The sequence below is a fragment of the Anguilla rostrata genome, chromosome 12 (assembly GCF_018555375.3).
Source record: "Anguilla rostrata isolate EN2019 chromosome 12, ASM1855537v3, whole genome shotgun sequence".
In the NCBI taxonomy this organism is placed as follows: Eukaryota; Metazoa; Chordata; class Actinopteri; order Anguilliformes; family Anguillidae; genus Anguilla; species Anguilla rostrata.
This window is the reverse complement of record NC_057944.1, coordinates 30754730-30774732: the sequence shown is the minus strand read 5'-3', so window position 1 is coordinate 30774732 and position 20003 is coordinate 30754730. Positions and strand designations below refer to the sequence as shown.

The 20003-nt window shown below is 42.6% G+C and overlaps 1 protein-coding gene and 1 long non-coding RNA gene across 2 annotated transcripts; one reads left to right on the top strand and one right to left on the bottom strand.

Annotated features, from left to right (window-relative positions):
* Nucleotides 1–698: 698 nt before the first annotated feature.
* LOC135235902 (uncharacterized) lies at nt 699–19581 on the top strand. The gene is made up of 5 exons (XM_064301909.1): nt 699–844; nt 3850–4082; nt 8196–8500; nt 9328–9399; nt 18032–19581. The coding sequence occupies exons 3-5, from the start codon at nt 8215–8217 to the stop codon at nt 18313–18315; spliced, it is 642 nt and encodes a 213-aa protein (XP_064157979.1). The 5' UTR covers nt 699–844; nt 3850–4082; nt 8196–8214; the 3' UTR covers nt 18316–19581.
* LOC135235903 (uncharacterized) lies at nt 6165–6403 on the bottom strand. Its single transcript, XR_010324457.1, has 2 exons — nt 6266–6403; nt 6165–6201 (listed from the first exon to the last, which is right to left on the bottom strand). It is a non-coding gene; the product is annotated as an uncharacterized LOC135235903 (long non-coding RNA).
* Nucleotides 19582–20003: the final 422 nt, after the last annotated feature.

Genomic DNA, 20003 nt, shown 5'->3' with positions numbered 1-20003 from the left:
GTTTTGTACATTCCTGTGACTGTGTGCATGTGTCATGTTTACCAGTTACAGTTGTCACAAGTGTGGATGGATGCTACCAGAAGGAGCGCGCTGATCAAGGCACGCACAGTGGCAGGGCTTACTGCGGACACGTGACCAGCACTACCAGTTTACATGCAAAGAATCTTCAAATCCAATCTGCTTAGGTCATTTAATATCAGTAGGCCTATCAGATGTCACACAGGAGAAAAAAAGGTAAATTTCAAATTTTGAAAAAGAAAATTTCAGTGACTTTTCATTTCTGCTTGGAGTCCAGATTTGACACCAAACCGTGGTGTATATTAGGACAGTGTCAAAACAGAATGAGCCATCCAGCTGTGCCTTTTTATTAAAATCACAAATAGAGTTACTGTTCTGCACATTTGTATTGACAGCCAGATTCCAAGCAAGATTTCTCTTCATAGTACCATTCGAGAAAACCCCCAGAGATATGAAACGTGTTGTATGCTACCTATGACTGTGGTGCATAAATCTGTACAGGCAATGCTCATTTAGAGCAATGTCTTTCTTTCACCAAATCTATTGTACAGAATGTTTTTGTTTCATGGTGTAAAGACGCTGTCCTTAGCTACCATTAATCATCTCCACTATCTTTCTCACTCGCCTCAAACTGCTCTCCCTCTCCTGTCAGCATAGGTCTGTACTTTATCTTCACAGAGCAACCTCTATCCTTCTCTCCCCTACCCCTTCCCAACCTCCCACAGGTATATATGAGGGGCGATGCTGTGGTTCGGTGGGGTATGACCCCAGAAACCAAATCTGCTGTGGTGGCAAGGTGACCACAAAATATCCAAATGAAAACCAGGTAAGCCCTTCCCCCTTTTTTTTTCCTGCCAAAGAAACCGAACGATAGGACAAAGAAGTCTTTGTGTTTCAGTTCACTCGGACCGTTTGCCTGGAGAATTATTCTATGTATTTTGCAAACTGTGTGTGTGTGTTTGTAATTGTGTGTGTGTGTTTTATTTATTTTGTTCTATACTTAATTTGTTTGCTGTCTATCAAAGGGCACAATGGCTTTTTTGGAATGTTGGGTGTTCACAAACAGAAATCCTTTGGAGAGTAGTGCCAGTTTGATGTGTGCCAGTTTGATGTGTAATAACAGCCACTTTGTGGTTACCCACCCACTGTGGCTTGTGGTTTCCCATAATCATTAATGTCGGGGAAATGACCATGTAGCTTTACACGGGACATGCCAGGAATACGCTTCTTTATTTTCACGTCACACCATTTGCGTAGGCGTCGCGGTGTAACCGCACAGTTGAAAATCAGTCTCATTAAATTAGTTATCTAGACTATCCAACCATAAATTTGGAACTTCAATTAATAATCGAAATTACAAAAATGAAAGGTCAAATAATTAAATCAAAGATTTAAGAGATAACCTGAAGGATTTAGTTCTTTGCCCAACTATATTGATTCTCACATTCTGGTAATATCAAAACGGCTTTAATAAAATAATTAACGTACAAACACAGTGCATACACAATCTAATCTAACTGGGGAGAACTATGGTAAATATAGGAAGGTTGGAATGGTGTTTGCGTGCGCGCATGTGTCCATTTGTCTATGGACGAAAGGGGGAAGGGCAAACGGTAGGTTGGTTGTGTTTGTGTGGGGTGGTGTGTATATATGTACAGTTTAACTGGCGTGACTGAATAACTTAGCTCAGATACAAATGAGTATCGTTCCTGGTAGTGCCAGAGTAGGTAGCGTAACTTCAGCTCCTAAGCAATAGCCTACATGCAACCAAGCTAGTTATTCGCCCACATTCCTGACTATACTACGAGTGTGGTGTTGTTAGAGTTGGGAAGTTAGTCAGGGAGAAAGAGATGGAGAGAGAGAGAGACCGCATGTATGATTGCACTCTATGGTTACATTGTCAGCGCAAATAATTTGAAAGGCCAAATGGAAATACACAAATTTGCAATAACGTCAGTACAGACTAAGTTAAGTATGCCTGTCGAACGATACTTGTTGCCAAAACAAATATCTAATCCTACCCAAAACACACCAATTTGCCGTCTTCCAGTCAGACACACACACACACACACAAAAACAAATATTTAAACTCCTCATGTTTAGTTGCTCATGTAATGACATTACATTACATTTATTTTGCAGACGCTTTTATCCAAAGCGACGTACAAAAGTGCATATCATGGTCATTGGACAACTAATGACGTGCAAGGGACGTCTCAATTGACCATGTGTGAACAACACATAACCTCCTTACACAGAGGGTTATGTGGTGGCTGCAGTTTTAATCAGAAGCAGCGATTGTTTGTCTGTAAGGCATCTGAAGCAATGATTCACTGGCCGTCATAAAGTCCTGTGTTACTGCCCCTGCAGGCCCGTGTCTCTATCAGCACTCTTGAAGCCTGGCTTCTAAGTGGGGATCCTAAGCGTCATTATGTCACTTCCATTCAACCGGAGCCAGAATAAGCATCCCATTGCCTTCTGTTAAAATCCACTTTAATGATAGATTGCAGTTAGAATTAGACTCAAGTGTGGCTGCAAATCCTGAACTGAAACAAGGGGGAGCTCCACCATCAGGACAATCATCCGTCATTGGCCAATGCTAATCACCTCAAATTTCCAGAAATCCAATAGCCACTATATAAATTTTGCCCTCCTTTACAGCCTTGTACACAGCCTATGAAAATAAAGCTGGACAAAAAGAAGAAGAAAAAAAAATTCTTCTTAAAAAAAGTCAAAAACACAAAAGTGTGTGTAATGCACAGTACGTACGTAAGAGGGGGATGCAGTCATTCAGTGGTGCAGCTTTTACTGCTCACTGCTCACTGCTCACTGCTCTCTCAAATGAGCTTCAGTCTGAGCACTGACTGCTGGTCTGTAGGTGAGTGAGCTAAATTCTTTTGTGAGTGTTAGTTTGTTTGTGTGTGTGTGTGTGTGTGTGTGTGTGCGAGCGTGCGTGTGTCTGCGTGTGTACGGGCAAACGTGTGAGTGCAAAACCTTGCATGTCCTTGCTTGTGTGTGTTTCTGTAAATGTGTGTTCATGTGTATGTGCATAGATGTGTGTGAGAGTACTTGTGTGTCTGTGAGTGTGTGGGTGTACAGTACGTGCACATGTGCATGAGGACTGCATTTTGGTCTGTGCACGGTTCTCCAGCAACCGTCTGTAGCTGGTTACTATTCACAAAACTCACAGGTTTTCTGTGTGTGTGGCCCAAATGGGGTGTGTGGTGGTGTGTAGACATAAGATTATGAGAGTAAATCATGCATGTTTTTTGTGAAAAAAGTGGGTGTACACTAATATGTGTCCATTCGTATAGAAATGGACATGTTTATGTGTGTACGCATGTCTCTGGAAATGATCTGCAAAATGTTTCCTTCCGTGACTTAGGGATGTGCTTCTGGTAAAAAATTTGCTTGTAGATTTTGGCCCAATGTTTATAAATCAACTGCTATAATGTTATCATTTTATTGATCATTTTTGGTATTTATAACAACGTATCCCATCCTAAGGCAGACAAACAACTTTTCTCTTTTACATTATGAAAGTATGAAAATGACCACACGAAAAGATGAAATTGAACATATATTCATTTCAATGCAACAATTGAGACTTTTAAAATGTTTTTTTTTTTTTTAATTTTCAGAACTTCAGTGAAAATGGATTTGCTTTGTAAATTGTACTTGACAGTGTGAGGAATCTGTCAAGGCAGTTCTAACCTCATTTGGCTCAGTCAGTTATTGTGGGTGGGTTTTCGATGCGTAACAATAGCATGTGTGTGTGTGCGTCTTTAGTCAGCGTGTTCCTCTGGTGAGCTGCGGGTCTCTCTTCCACAGTGTTGTGGAGAGAAGTCGTACAGTGTGCTGGACCAGACAAAGCTGTGCTGCAGCGGAGTGCTTCATGACCTGATCGGATGCAGTTTGGAGGGAGCGGAGTGCGTTGGGACCAGGATTCACTGCCCACAATCAGAAACTCAGTGCGGGTCGATTCTGCACCCACAACGAGGCCTGCACTGCTGCGGAGAACAGACCTATGACCCCGATAAGGATCTATGCTGTGCTGGACACCGGTAGCTGCTACATCTGTCGACAGTATCCTAAAAACAGGCTACTTATTGGCGCATGCATCTGTTTGCTTGCCTGAGAGCGAGCGTCCCATACTTGTCCCAGAAGGGAAAATTTCTTCATCAGTGTTAAAGAATATGTTCACTTTTTTCAGCCCAGACTTTATTGAAATGTTGTTTATCATTTATATCTGCATAGCACAACCTTGCCGATAGCTTTAGTAGAGAGACTTACCCCTCCACTGCAGCTTCTCAGTGGGTTTGACTACCGTCCAAATGGGGAAATCGTTTAGGACTTCAAAAATCATGATAAATCTCAATTTCAAAAAACAGGAAACTCATAGTACAATTGCATGCAGGGTTCGTACGGTCATGAAAAACCTGGAAAAGTCATTGAAATTTAAAATGCAATTTCCAGGCCCTGGAAAAGTTATGGAAAATAATATTTTTTGAAAAGTTTTGAAAAAGTAATGGAAATATAGCTACAGTTGCATCAAATACAATTGCTAATTAATCCAATCATAAAAATAGTATGTATAGTAATAAAACGTAAATTGGCACGTAACCTTCGCGGTATTTTGGTGGTGTGAGAAGTTAATTCGGTCTGGCTCAGTCTGTTTACAGGCACGCCCAACAGGCACGCTTCTGCTAATGTAGCAGTTAGTAAACGTAGGCCCTACTGTGCCAACAATATGCCAGGGAAGTGCAGCTTCAATTATATATCAGGGCTCGAAATGAACTTTCTTTACTTGGTAGCACTGGTGCTACCAATTTCAAAAAGTTAGGAGCACCCACCAAAATGTAAGGAGCACCAACAATATATGCAATAGATTTTTATTGATAAAAAACGACAATAACAGTACGGTTTACAAGTAACAGTTAAACTGTCACGCCTAAAATGTGTCGACTCTTCAAGGAATTGCGTGTTATACATTCAAACGACAAAGCGCTTCTCGTCACATTAATACCGCTAATTAAATCAACCGCCAGTAAACTGCATCGGAGAAATTAGCTGTTTCAACCGGGTCGCTACACAAAACACTACGTTAATGTTTCAAAAAAAATAAAAATGCCGTAATCGTTCGCTTCAACTTTTCAGCTTTCGATAACGCTAATAAATTGAACATAAACTTTTGTCTTCAGGTAACAAGTAAACGCATTAGCTCTCTGTGTCGCGTGACAGTGGAGCGCTGCAAAAGGGAGTGATTGAAGGCTAATATTAACCAATTTAAAATCAGCATTAAAGGTAAGAATGTCAAGCTCACGATTGATTAGAAGGGTCACCGTCAGCTCACAAGACACATACTGAGTGTACTAACTAGCGAATGTACAGAGAAAGAGACGTTCGACTGAAAAAAGAAAAAAAAAAAGGTTGCACCAGAACAATTATTTGCACTCGCACAAATGCTCCCAATTATATTTCGAAGTCGCACAGATTAAATTTTGGGAGCATATGCGACCAAAATGGTCGCAATTTCGAGCCCTGTTTGAGACATTGACGAAAACTATTCGAATTAAAAAATGAAAGAATGTATCTAAGTGTGTCTGTCTGGTGTTTATTTGTCTTAGAGAGGCACCATATGTTTCAGATGCAGACCTAATTTTACTTAGTGTTACAATAAATAATTTTAAATCGTCCCGCTGAGATAAAGTCATTTGTTTTGGTCATGGAAATTCAGTTAAAGGTTGTGGAGAAGTCATGGAAAAGTCATTGAAAATCATTGGTGAAAAAGTGTATGAACCCTGTGCATGCCTCTTTGTGTATTTTATGTCTATTCAGAATATGTTTCGAATAACAGTAATATCACTTCTGATTTGGAACTATTTTTTGCAATTGTACATCCCAACCGTTAGTAAACTTCTGCATTAGCTTTTTGGAGAGCAGAAATTTCACTTGTTGGTGCCCGGTCGCAGCCCCATAGAAGAAGATGTCCTGCTTCGGGCGTGGATATAGCCAATAGAATGGATTTACGAAAACGCAAAATTAAGTCAATGAAACCTGACAGAAAGCATGGTTTGCAGCCCATTTTTTGATATCACATCTAGGCATGTCTGAGTAGTCTGTGAGTTTCCCCACTTAAAAAATGGCTTCTTTTTTTTAAGGATTGTACACAAAATAATGAATCTGAACGGATTCATTACATTACATTACAGGCATTTAGCAGATGCTCTTATCCAGAGCGACGTACAACAAGTGATTCATCAAAAATCCACCTGAGAGCAATACACAAAGTACCAAAAGAGAGTTCCTATGAGACAGATAGGGACATACAGCAATGGGATCCTCATCTTGTAATTTTTTTCCCTTTTAAAGAGGATAGTGTGGCTCCTGTTTATGACTCCAGAATTGATGTGGGATCTTGGAGAAGCGTTTCTTTGTCCTCACTGTTGTGAGGTTTGGAATGTTCCTCCACCCAGATTCTGGAGCCTTTTGATCTCACAGTTTCAGGCCCAGACAGCCCACTTCAGTCAGTTTACATGCCAGGAATTAAACATTTTCTCAGTGCAGCAGTATATCGCCTGGTCTTATCCTTTATTGATGTGGAAGCCATACCTTGTTTCCCAGATCGCCTACTGTGCATGAACATATTTTCTGTTCCAAAAGGATCTGCTGAATGCCCCTGGAATGGCCTTGGCTAACTGCCAGTACCAGTTGATGTAAAGGATGCAGACTGGTTGTCTTTGAGTGGCTGGAATTCTTGGCTAACTTCTCCTCTTGCTTTAATTGCTTGGGAGTTGCCTCCAGAATATGCGGTGGGAAGAATGGAATTTCCCACATGCTCATGTAAATGTCACCTGGTCAAATGCCTGGTGTTTGGCTGAATACCCTCCTTGCATGATGCAGTGCTTGGTGCACTCTGGTCCCCTGCCTTTTTTCTCAGCAATACTATAAAAAGAAGAATTTGTTTTTCCAGTGTACGGACATCTCCTAACTTCCTCTCGTGACATTTTTCATATTACAAACAGGCCCTTGTTGTCTACCAGCATGGACTGCCCAAATATACTCTATCTGTGCCGGCTCCTCAGTAAGTTCAGTAAAGGCAGCAGTGGTACTGCTGGCTTCTAACTACAGATAACAGTTAATGATTCATTAGTGTCACTGATTGGCCAGTGATCTGGTGTCCCAGGTCTAATTTTTTCCCTGACTGGAAGGGAAGAATGAAAGCCAGCAGCGCTACTGGCCTCAAGGGTCAGAATTAATGCTGCCTTCATGTGCTCCTCGTTACCTCCGAGTTCACAAGTACAAATTGTAACGTCATGCACTCAAGTGCTCTTAGTCGTTTCTTTTTGATGCTAGTATTTTATTTATGAAGGCAAGCAGGGACAACACGAAATGTCACAACTCGGCAATTCAGGTATCATAGCAAGAAATTTTACACTGGAAAATGACCCACTTTGCTGGGTCATTCATGTGTGCGCAACTCGTAAATACAAATATTTCTGACAGCACGTGAAGGCAGCATAAGTATCCCTGGAGTAGAGGCACATTTCCCGCTTGTGACAGTAACCTGTAGGAGCCTGGTGAGATGGTAAGGGGCGTCAGAGCAGCGGTGACACAAGGAACTCTCACCCACCGAACTCCAAAAGGATGAAGCCTTGGTAGGATAGGGCCTTATACAATCCTGAGGGGGACTCATAGTGTTAAGCTTGGTTGAGGGCTTTGCAGCGGTCACAGCGGTTCACTTCAACATGTTGCTATCGTTAGTGACTCAGTTTGGCGTGGCAGATGTTCAGTTTTCCAGTACCTCAGGGCACTTGGTACACATCTTTGCATTGCAACTTTACGTGTATTAGTATAATGGCTTGGGAACTGGGCTTGTTCAATTAATCATGCAACAGGATTCTGTGTTATTTATTGGATTACAATTTTCCTGCATCACAGATACTGTAAGGGCCCTCTGCAGTGGACTCCTGGGTCTTTTTCAGCCCACCAATTTAATTTAATATTTGTACATTTTTTCTTTGTACACCATATTTATAAAGCAGTAGGCTACTACACAGTTAAATTAGAAAAATGATAATGATTATTGTTATTATTATTATTATTATTATTATTATTATTAATATCCACTCGGGAATGTTGCTAAATTGAGTGTTTATTTCTTTGTTTCTTTGAAGATGGCCAGGGAAAAGGGGAATGGGGTGCTGTGGGGTCCAGCCCTATGACCCTGGGGACCCCAAAACGAAGTGCTGCTCTGGCCACCTCCACAGCCTGCAGGCGGGGCACCATGGCAAGGCGCAGTGCTGCGGGGTCCACCTGATCGCCAACGCGTCCCTCCAGTGCTGCGCCTCGGCCCAGAAGCAGCTGCCGTACCCCAGGACGCCCGGCCTCTCCTGCTGCGGACACTTCCAGTACAACACTACCCAGCACTACTGCTGTGCGGGACACCTCCGCAGAGCCACCCCCGCCGTCCGGCACAGGGGTGAGTCCCGCAGCGGAGGCCGCGCCCGAGCGTGTCTGTCTGTCTGTCTGTCCCGCCTGCGTCTGCCTGTCCAACTACAACGACAACCGCAACAACTCCACTTGTGTAGTAGTTTCAAACACGGTGCTCAAAGTACCTTTTCAGGGTACTTGCTGTTGGGAGCTTTAGATCAGTCTTGTCATTCAGCGCCTATTCTTTTCCGGTTCCTGAAACCCACAGGCTGGGGGACAGTTGGGGTTTATTATAAATACTGTGGAGCATGAGAATTGCAGGCCTTCAGCAAGGAACCCCATTACTTCACAAGCTACTTATCAGGAGATCGTGTTATGCTTAGGGTCACTGTTCAGAGTGCATTTCCCATCGGTTGGTTTATTTTAAAAGGAAGAAAATTAGGTGACTTGCAACAGTCACATAATAAGCGGGCAGGTGGGTCTTTTATGCAGGGAACGGGTCCCATCAAGATTAAATCAAATGCACTTGGCCGGTTTAAGGGCAATTCAGTCACAGACTTTTTCATATTCAATCAAACAACTTCAATGTTGGTAAAGACTGAAAAATCCAAGAAGCGGGAAAAGGTGTAAAATAACACACAAATCAACCTCATATGCATGGATCCACGTACACATCGGTCATTAACAAAATAGCATGCTGGTAGGAAAAGAAATAATTTACTAACTAGTGGCCTATACAGTGTATAGAGTATCTTACTGAGGCTAATCTGTGGGGCTTGATTGCAAACGCATGTGCCTGTAAACAGTTTAGGGGTCTTTGATTGAATTCCCTTAGCCGTCAGTGTCACTCTAACCAATGTGTCTTTGCCTCTGCAGAGAACTCGGGGCACTGTGAGCTTATAACTTCGGACACCCAGAAGGCTCTGCATGAGCTATGCAAAAAGACAGGTAATGCCTCCTGTTATTGTATGACTACACACGTATGGCTTTGCAACAAAACAAGCACAAAACCGTCCAGAACCACGGCGCAACTTGGCGAACTATATTTTCATCAAGTAGAACTTTATTGACAATAAAGGCAATACAGTTATGTTTGGCGGTATGGCTCTGTTCTGGAGCTCTCCCGCCAACCACGCAGCCCGCGTGGATAAGGCCGGGAGGCCAGCAGCCAAACCCCCCCTAGAGGGGTACACACAGAACAGATCCAGCAGCAAAGCAGTTTTTAACACATATGAATGGAGCAAATACAATTTCTTAACACATAAGGATGGAGCAATATAACTTCTTAACACATAGGAATGGAGAATGCAAATTCTTGACGCATGGGGATGGAGCTGGGGTGGTGGAGGGGATTTACGAAGCAACGTGCAGCGCTTGCATGCAGGAGGAGCAGCCGAATGAGTAGAGGGAGGCTGTTTAAGTAGACCGCCCTGTTAGTGAATGTACTGTGATAGGCGAACATCACTCAGCTGAGCCATCAGCTGATTCGGCCGGAGCGCTTGACTCTCATGACCTGCCAGAACTACACGATGCTCCATTTCTGTCAGGACCACTGTCATCAAGTAGAACTTTATTGACAATAAAGGCAATACAGTTATGTTTGGCGGTATGGCTCTGTTCTGGAGCTCTCCCGCCAACCACGCAGCCCGCGTGGATAAGGCCGGGAGGCCAGTAGCCAAACCCCAAAACAACCATATGCCGATATGCTATTAATAAGTGTCTCCGGCTGATGTGATGACCATGTGTACGACCACCTGGAGGAAGCCCTTCGTCCAGTCGAGCCTTTCGGCTTGAGGCCTTCTATATTTTTACATGGATCAGTGGTTATGTGTACCAACGCATGTTGGACATTCCCCTGAGGCAAATACTTAGATGTAATATTAATTAATAACCCCAAGGAACATACTATGTGTGGTATGATATTAGGCTATGTGTACCGACAGCTGTCGGTATTTCCCCGAGCGCCGCGATTTGAACTAACCGGGGGAAATATACTACCGACTACGTCAGTGTAAATGAATCCTAACTCGTTGCATAGGCCAGTAGTAGCAGCAGCAGGAGCGCGGTGGCAGTAACGCAGCAGCGTAGGAGCCATAGCGCAGCAGCAGTAAGAGCAGTGATGTGAAGCACGTGTTCAACGATGACGTGATGACTATGTGTACGACCACCTGGAGGAAGCCCTTCGTCCAGTCAAGCCCTTCGGTTTGAGGCCGTCTATATATTTTTTTTTTTTTTTTATGGATCAGTGGTTATGTGTACCAACAGCATGTTGGACGTTCCCCTGAGGCCACTAGTTAGATAAATTATTAATTAATAAACCAGGGGAACATACTATGTGAGATGTAATATTAGGCTATGTGTACCGACAGCTTGTCGGTATTTCCCCTCGAGCGCCGAGATTTAAACTAAACCGGGGAAAATATGCTACTACCTGCATCAGTGTAAATGAATCCTCACTCATTGCCATCCATACAAGCATGCACGGACAAGACCAGGAGGGGGCAGCAGCAAAAACCCCCAAAGCAAACATACGCCGACATGTTGTTAGTACTTAGTCTCCGACATAGGGCGACATAGCTCAGGAGGCAAGACCGATTGTCTGGCAGTCGGAGGGCTGCCGGCTCAAACCCCGCCCTGGGCGTGTCGAAGTCTTGAGCAAGACACCTAACCCCTGATCCCTAACTGCTCTGGTGAATGAGAGGCATCAATTGTAAAGCGCTTTGGATAAAAGCGCTATATAAATGCAGTCCATTTAGTCTCCGGCTGAAGTGATGACTATGTGAAATGCCATTCGGCTACCGGAAGGGCCCTTCATCCGGTCAGCTCGAGGCTGTTCTAACGTTGTGGGTCAGTGGCTATGTGTACCAAGGGTTTTTTTTTTTTTTTTTTTTGCCTTTCCCCTGAAGCAAGAGTAAAATTAAACCAGGGGAAAATACTATTTGTAATGTTAAAGGCTATGCCTACGTGTATGGCCTTGGCTTCTATCAATCAAATTTATTTGTATAGTGTATTTTACGGCAGTTGTCACAATGCATTTTACGGACAACCCTGACCTGAACCCCCACAGGAGCAAGCCTAAGGCGACAGTGGCAAGGAAAACTCTGTGTGGCAGATAGGAAGAAACCTCGGAAGGAACCAGGCTCAAGGGGGAAACCCATCCTCCTCTGGTCGGCTCAGGTTGTTGATTGTGACAAGCATGTCAGTCAGTGGCTCAGCTACCTCGTAAGTCCAAGGCCATTCAAACTAATCACCAAATATCATTAGGCTATGTGTACCAGCAGCTTGTTCGTATTTCCCCCCAGCACAGAGATTTAAACCAATTAGAGGGAAATATACTACTCATATTAGTGTAATGAATCCTCGTTCAGTAGTAGTGCAGCAGCAGCAGCAGCAGCAATAAACAGCAGGAGCAGGAGCAGTAGCATCAGCAACAGCAACACAGCGGCAGTAACATCAGCAGTAGTGGCAGCAGTACGCAGCAGCAGCAGCAGCAGCAGAAGCAGTACCAGCAGCAGCAGCTTCAGTAGCAGTAGCACCCAGCAGCAGCAGTAGCAGCAGCACTAGCAGCAGCAGGAAACTGATTATAGAGGAAACATTGGCGGCTGCGACACCGGTACTTGCCAGTAGACAGTAGCAGCCGTGCTCCTATACTGCAAAGCTCATAGCTTTTGAACGGAAATTATGTCAATGCCAACGGATGAAGAAGTACATGTCCAAAGCCCCGTAGCTTCACTGAGGATGCTGGGAACCATCACTGCTGCCGTTGCCGCACTGGAGCAGGAGTGGTGGTGTAGAACTCCGGAATGGGGACCACATTGCCAATGAGACAGAGGCGGACGGCAACCAGATTTCGTCATGGCATTTCCCAATGAAGGCTCCTCAGGGCTCGCATGGGGGCGCCACCACAGGTACCGGGTCATGGAGGAGAGGACGGAAAACAGTGCTAGTATGCAATAATGACAAGTTTCTTCATTTTCTCAGATTAAAAGCTTGAGGTGTATACAATATATAGCTAATTTAAGCATATTTGCCATGGTGAGATCATATAAAGAACCATGAAGCATAAGGAAATGCAGTTTCCAACAGTGGGTACTCCGGGGTTGAAACACTTGCCTTAAGAGAGACCAGTTGTGAACGCAGTTACGAGGCTGAATAGTCTATTTTTTTTTTTTTTTTTTTTTTTTTTAATTTGTGGGGAAATGCATTATGCAGAGATTGGATGAACATATTACTGCTTCTGCCCATCAGGCGTCACGATGAGGCTAATCTTGCGTTGCGCTATCGGAAGCGACTCCTACCAAACGGATATGCTGGAAAAGATGCATAGCCTGGTCCCGAAAGCCGAGACGATTGGCGATCGTGTTTTTGAGTTTCGCTTACATTATATTACAGGCATTTGGCAGACGCTCTTATCCAGAGCGACGTACAAAGTGTATAATCATAACCAGGAACAAGTATGACGAAACCCCTAGAGAGAAGTACCGGTCCAAGTGCAGGGAACAACCGCATAGTTCAACCTGGACCCTGAAGGTTAAACTGATTAAAGCCGGGCACCCACCGCACGCGTATCGACCGCGAGCGCACTACGCGCGTATTACGCGCGTAACTGAAGCGTAGTTGAAGTACTGTTATTACAACGGCAGCGGGCGACGTCGTCTCCACCAGATGCGAACGCGTCGCGTACCGGCTGCGAAGCTCGCACGACACAAGCGAACTGAAGCGTAGTTTTTCGCTTCTGTTCTATTTTTTCGGCTTGTCGCGCGTCACGATGGCCTGTTTATACACAGAAATATGCTCTAAAATGCTAGGTATACATGCTCTGATTTATATTTCATCCTTATATTACTGGGGGTGTGTCCCTAGTTACCTCCCAGATATTTTATAAGCAGCTAAAAAAATACAAGCCTTTTCGTTTTTGTATTGTCCTTGCAGAAAAAAAAAAAAAAAAACTGGAACCTGGGGAAAAGGCAAACTTAGTTTCGCTATCTTATTTTGCGGAGGGGGTGGGGTAAATTTTAAAATACACCACAGAAAGACGTAGACTATTGAATGACGTAGAAGTGAATGCACGGAGCAGCGGTTTGTTAGCTCGAGTATTGGAAGGTAGTTTTTAACCAACCATTGCTCAGCCTATTTGACTTCTCCGATGTCTTCGTTCGCCGTGCTTTCAAAAAGGGCTTGTTAATAAAAATCTGATAATCCACAGAGCTTTAAAAAAAATCAGATTATATAGTCTTTTAGTTATTTAGATTTATTTAGGTCTTGACGATGAAAATGCACCTATTTTATAAATGAAGTTGTAAGCAAACCTTTATTGCACTTGTACTTCAAAGCTTCCGGTGTTCATGGCGTTGTGGTGTTCATATCCCTTCAAGATTAAACTGTTACGCTATCTTTTTGATGATTAGCTGATTTTACTAAATCTGATCCTATAAATGTTTTGACGTGAATGACAAGATGGGAATTCCCAAAGGTTGATTACGGATTATTTATTATTATTATGACCATTACATATTCTTCATGAAATTGGCACGCTTGTTAACCAAGCAAACAAATTAATACAGTTTGAGATTGATTATTATGCAGGCTACGTTGCGATTTAAGCTTATGGTAATTCTTGAAAGCGTTTACTTTCTCACGTATTTACATGAGTTAACGAAATATTACCAAATTAACAAACTGAAAAAGGTCTCTCACCAAAGTATTCACTTAACCCATAATCAACAGTCGTGAACAAACGTGAAATACACGATGTAATCCCACTGCAGACTGTGAGAGCTACTATGAATATAGAGCTTTAAGCAAGCCTTTGCGCGACACAAACGGAACCAGTGGAGACACGCTACGCGCCGCGCCGTGCTGCTTCGCCGTGCTGCTTATGCGCCGCTTACGCTACGCGTGCGGTGGGTGCCCGGCATAACACTAACAACGATAACGGCAACGCTTAATTCGCTGACATAAGGGCCACTCCGGGCGAGGGCAGGCATCGAAGGTTCGAAGAATTATTTCTCAATACGTCGCTATTTAAATATTAACAGTTGGGCACAGTGGGCTGCTTTAAAGGGCCACATTGCATTACTAATATGCTTACCGAATGAGTATATTAGGAGAGGAATTGGAACCAGTCTTTTATTTATTTATTTATTTATTTATTTATTTATTTAATTAATGTATTTATTTATTTTATTAGCCATCGTATTTACTCTATTTAGACGAAAATGCAATGCACATGCCTGATCACATGCACGATGAAGAGGTCAGAGCAGTGACGCGGAGAAGGCTACATGAAATCCCTTCTCCGCTGTGATAAGCCTAAACGCCCGTTTAGGTGTCATGGAATTCAACGATACACTTATGAATGCGGAACGTACGCATTCGCGTCTTGCAACAGCACAATATTGAGAGAACCAGTTGGATAAGACAACGTTAGCCTAATTTGTCTCATTACAATGGACATTAGCAATCCCTAAACATTCAGCATCGTGATCTGACAGCTAAATTAGATAGCCAACCAAATTGTATCCTCGCAGATTTAACACCAATATTAATTTAATGTTTTTATTTTTCTGTCGCGATGATTGGGTCCTGATAGGGAACCGGCTTTTTAAGCGCAAATCGTGAATCAGTGGAGAACAACTTTCAGAAACCGAAAGTTGAAGCCGAAGCTGGTTTGCATTTACAACATTGGCTGTAGCCTACTTGCCGGTAACAGTCCAACACTCCTTGTAGTGTAGCGATTCAGCGAAGGGTAGAATGCAGCTTTGAACAATTTAGACGACTCAACATCTCAGCTCTTTGCAACACGCCCTGCCGCCCATGTTCAATCTGCCAAACCTATAACAGCCAGTTTAACTGCCATCTCGCAGCCCAATTTTTCCGGAATAACGGTTTACACCAGGAAGTAGGCATGAGGGCTATCTAGTAGCTGCGTGTTAGCGACTGTCCTTAATCCGTTAGCCGTTCGTAATGAACAAAAGATTCGTTATCGATACGCCCACTTTTCCCATCTCAGCCAACCGTGAGAACTTTGGCGTTCTCAATTCAGACATTTCCGCTTAGATTTACGTGCACGAACCCCAAATTCGCGTAAAACGGTTGATTGGAAGACCCCGCTCTGATCAAGTAGAGGATGTAGCGTACGACCCAATTCTACTGCGTTCAGGAAGGTAGCCGAAAACATTCACGCCAGGAATTCTTTAGCAGTGACGCATCTAGCTTTGACTCTGGTGGTAAGAAACTCGACAATAAGCGTGCCATTAACTTGTGCCCGCATATGTTGGAACGTTTCCGCTTTTAGTGAAAGACTTGCGATATTCGTGGAACCAGCCCCTCTGTGAGACGTCCCCGCAATCGAACGTGTATATTCGGTGTTGTCAATTTAGCTACTTTTAGAGGAGGCCATAGCTACTTTCCATATAAATAGTTGGCAACACTGTATATTATGCGTTTACGCTAGACTCAGAGCTCAGCAGAATTTAAATAAGGTTGATGACATTACCCAGCAAAAATCTGCAGCTAGCAGATATGGACGTGGCAGCAGCTTCCAGGCTTGAACATGGCGTCCTCCATGGAGGGGCGGCGCAAAGCAGCGCTCCTTGAATGAAGCTCCCTGGCCAGTTAGCAGTGAGGACAATGCACTGGTATCCTCAATATTTGGAATAAGCCGCTTAGACAACGCTTTGCGTGGCTGGCCCCGAATGGATCGCCTGCCTGCTGCAGCTGGAGCTTAGAGGTAAGGAGCAATGCAAATGAATAGCGAGACTTCTTCATAGTGCCTAGGCTGTGAGCTTAGACTAGCATCTAACATGTAGCAAGTAGACTTGGTTTAGACTGGCAACGTGCCGTAGGCTAGCTGGATTGCAGGAAGAAGCGCCGATTTACGAAGCAACGTGCAGCGCTTGCATGCAGGAGGAGCAGCCGAATGAGTAGAGGGAGGCTGTTTAAGTAGACCGCCCTGTTAGTGAATGTACTGTGATAGGCGAACATCACTCAGCTGAGCCATCAGCTGATTCGGCCGGAGCGCTTGACTCTCGTGACCTGCCAGAACTACACGATGCTCCATTTTTGGTTGATTGTACGTGGTCATATATGGCAATTGGTTCTGTCAGAATTCTGACTGATAGCAATATGGTCAATATTTTCACTGGAGACTTGACACATCCCGCCTTCTAACTGCAAAGTCCCTGGTCATTTGTAAATGGTTTAAATGGATTGTGAAAATAGACACTTCATGCTACAATCATGATAACGGCAATGACTGTGCTGTGAAGTTTAGGTAGCAAACAACAGGGCTGAATCCTTTTGACGTAATTTACATAGAAACTCTACGCTCAATTCGTGTAGTTTCACTGACTGTGGCCAAGCATAATCGATAACATTTCAGAAAATATATAACTTTAAAAGATGTAATCAAATCTTCTAGTAGGACTTCTGCTGTTTATTGAGGGTGTGACATTAAATTTTGGTGCCGCTGACTGTAATCAAATGTTTTTCACATACCATTCGATGAAGCAAGTACCATTCACAGTACATTTTTACGGGTTACTGCTGTCAGATTGTGCTAGCTACTTTACATTAACCTTGTACAGCGATCAATAAAGGCTAACAGCACAGTACCACTTACATCTTGTAACTTCTACCACCACTGTAATGAACTAAAAAAAGCTCCAGCAAGCTCCAGCAAGCTTTATTGTTTGATTGTTTTTATTTTTACTTATATATATATATATATTTTTTTTTTTGATACAATTTCTTTTATCCTTCAACCTAATAAAGTTTTTTTTTATTTTTTTATTTTTTATTTCTTTCTTTTTTTCCCCCATGCAAAGCGGCTTTGAGTACTTAGAAAAGCGCTATATAAATCTGAGGTATCATTATTATTATTATTATTATTGTTATTAATTTGCCACGCATAGCCTACGGCACCAGTTCCTGCGCTCCGTGGGAAAAAAAGGCTTTGCAAAATATCTGCAATTGCTGTTGTGGGATTGATGTGGTTTGAAGGATTCGCTAATGTACCTGGAACAGCTTCAAGTAAACCTTGTGCAGTACATCTGTAACTCGCACAGAGGAGAATGTTAGTTGCAACTTTATTCAGCCCTATTCCATTCCACTGAGTTTTGTGCAGCCCAGCACAGTGCAATTTATTTATGTATTTAGATACATATTTAATTATTATTCGTGAATTTTAGATGGCTTTGTAGCTATATTATTATTATTATTATTATTAGTAGTAGTAGTAGTAGTAGTAATATATAATATTTAACATTATTAATAATTAACAATAATGTTGTTTAGTTTGCATCATTTTAAATATTATTGATCATAATCATAATAATAGATTTTCAGAATATATTTTTCTGAAACCCAAAGTTGCTGAAACATAATGGTATTGTAACAATCAATGACTTCAGTAAAACAAATTATATGGTGACCAAATTATATGGTGGTCATATGTGACCATGGATATTACTCAAAATGGAATTACTGGAAAATATTAATTGTGTAAATTTTGAAATGGTGCCCTTGTGTGTGCATGTTCGGGTGTGTGTGTGTCTGTGCGTGTGTGTACGTGTTCCAGTACTCATAGGGTCAGTGGAAAGCATGGCGGTGAAAGAAAATGGGTCCCGTGAAGTTGTGGTAAAGAACGTCCTGCAGATCCATGTGGAGAAGAACTTGATCGCCCTGAGGGGTACCCTCGTGCTCCTCTTGAATCACTGTAGCTGTCCGCCACTGGCCAAGGATGGGCTCTACCTGTTCAACCTGCAGGAGACCAACAGAATGACCATCTCTGACCTGAGCACGACCGTCTCCCCGGTGTATGACCTGCTGTCTGCGCGCCAATGGGCTCATCTTAAAGTCTGAAAGTTCGACTTTTTTTTAAAGCCATTTTTGTGACTGTATGAACTCCCCAGTAAAAGATGCCGTTTGTTTTCCGATCCCCTTTTTTGTACTTGGAGGACAGGGGATGCATAAAGAAGACTGAGGGTGTTTTGCAGTCCAAGCTACTTCATATGCTATATAAGTGCTTTGATAGACTTATAGACTTAACCATTTGGTTGTATCATATATGCTATATAACTACTGTATTCTCAGGGCATTCAGCAATCCATGTTAAACGTCATATTTAGATAACAATGCAGCGGATTTGTGTTTTTCTTTATGAAGTCCAGAGGTGCTGCAGCCCTGGAGCTCTTTGTATTTCTTTGTCAACGTGCCCTGGAAAATTGACATGGAGCCAGGCACAGAGGCAAAAACAACACTGATGAAATCTGATGAAATATCTAGTACAGTGTCTAGTATTCCGTCTGGGTTCATTTTTTGTCTGTTTTTTCTGACGACATGTTTTCACTCAGTTCAACTGTTCATCCACCTACCGGGTATTCTCTGCGTCTGGGTTCAGTGATGGGTCGTCTCCTCGTGAGTAGATTAAGGGCTCTTAATGCCACGACCTTGGTTTGATTCCAACCCAAAGTCTGGAGACAGGCACATGGTGCTATTAAGATGTGTTACTCAATGTTATTCCCATCTCAGTTTCTGATTGCCCCCTCGCCCCCCTGTGCTTTGTGACAACAAAATATGGAAATTCTCTCTCGTTCCCATGTTTTTAATTTAACCGATGTTCAATGTTGTGAAACTAATTTTTCTCAGCAGATATGATGCTAAATCACAGTATTTATATTTTTTTTACTGATTTTGAATCGAGTATAGTGTTGTAAATCCAAAGGTAGAATATAAATTATTTTTTTTTTAAATTTTGTTCATTTTGTACTGTATTCACAGTCCTGCACTACCACCAAATGTGATTTAGGCATCACCACTGTTTACTGGACGAAGACACCGCGAGTGTAACTTCTGTGGCAATATTTTTGATCCCTGTTGATCCGATTACATACAATGATATGTGCTTTTAGCTTCCCATTGTTACAGTATTGTCTTCGCCAGAAGTGTGTGTGCTTATAACATTGTGTAACATTGTATAATGAATGAGACTAGGCAAGGGAGTTAGCTGCAGAGAACATCCTTCATATAAGGGGTTGGACTTGCGAAATGTACAACTGAAAATCTAATAATCAGAAAACAAAATAAATGTGTTTATTGCTTATTCAATAAAGCTCATTTTGAAAGACACCTTTTGGTGCTTTGGTTATTTGTTTTTCTCTTTGGGCCATACATGGTGGACAGAGGGGTAGGCACAAGACATAATGTACAACCCTTGGCTATTATGATGTTATGACAGCCACTGGATAATGGATCATGAAAGCCAGTGCTTCTTGTTTTTTTTTTTTTTAATTCAGTTTGAAAACCCATCTTTGTCTTGTTCATTTGTGTGTGGAATTCTATGGGCTGTGATAGGGGAAAGAATGATGGCATCGGTCTGGTATTGCCTAATTCTCCCACACGTTAACCGCATTGTTTCCAAAAGTAAATTAAAGTGAAAATCGCTAACACAGCCATACAAATGCCCTTAGGTCAGAGCAAGAATGAAGCAATAAAGTAGATACTGAGTGGGGGTAGGTATTGAAACTTCTCATATTACTTTAACTGGATTT

Coding starts and splice junctions, on each gene's coding strand:
- LOC135235902 (XM_064301909.1), top strand. CDS start 8,215: ATGGGGTGCTGTGGGGTCCAGCCCTATGACCCTGGGGACCCCAAAACG. Junction 8,501..9,327: donor CCCCGCCGTCCGGCACAGGG/GTGAGTCCCGCA, acceptor TTGCCTCTGCAG/AGAACTCGGGGCACTGTGAG. Junction 9,400..18,031: donor TGAGCTATGCAAAAAGACAG/GTAATGCCTCCT, acceptor TACGTGTTCCAG/TACTCATAGGGTCAGTGGAA.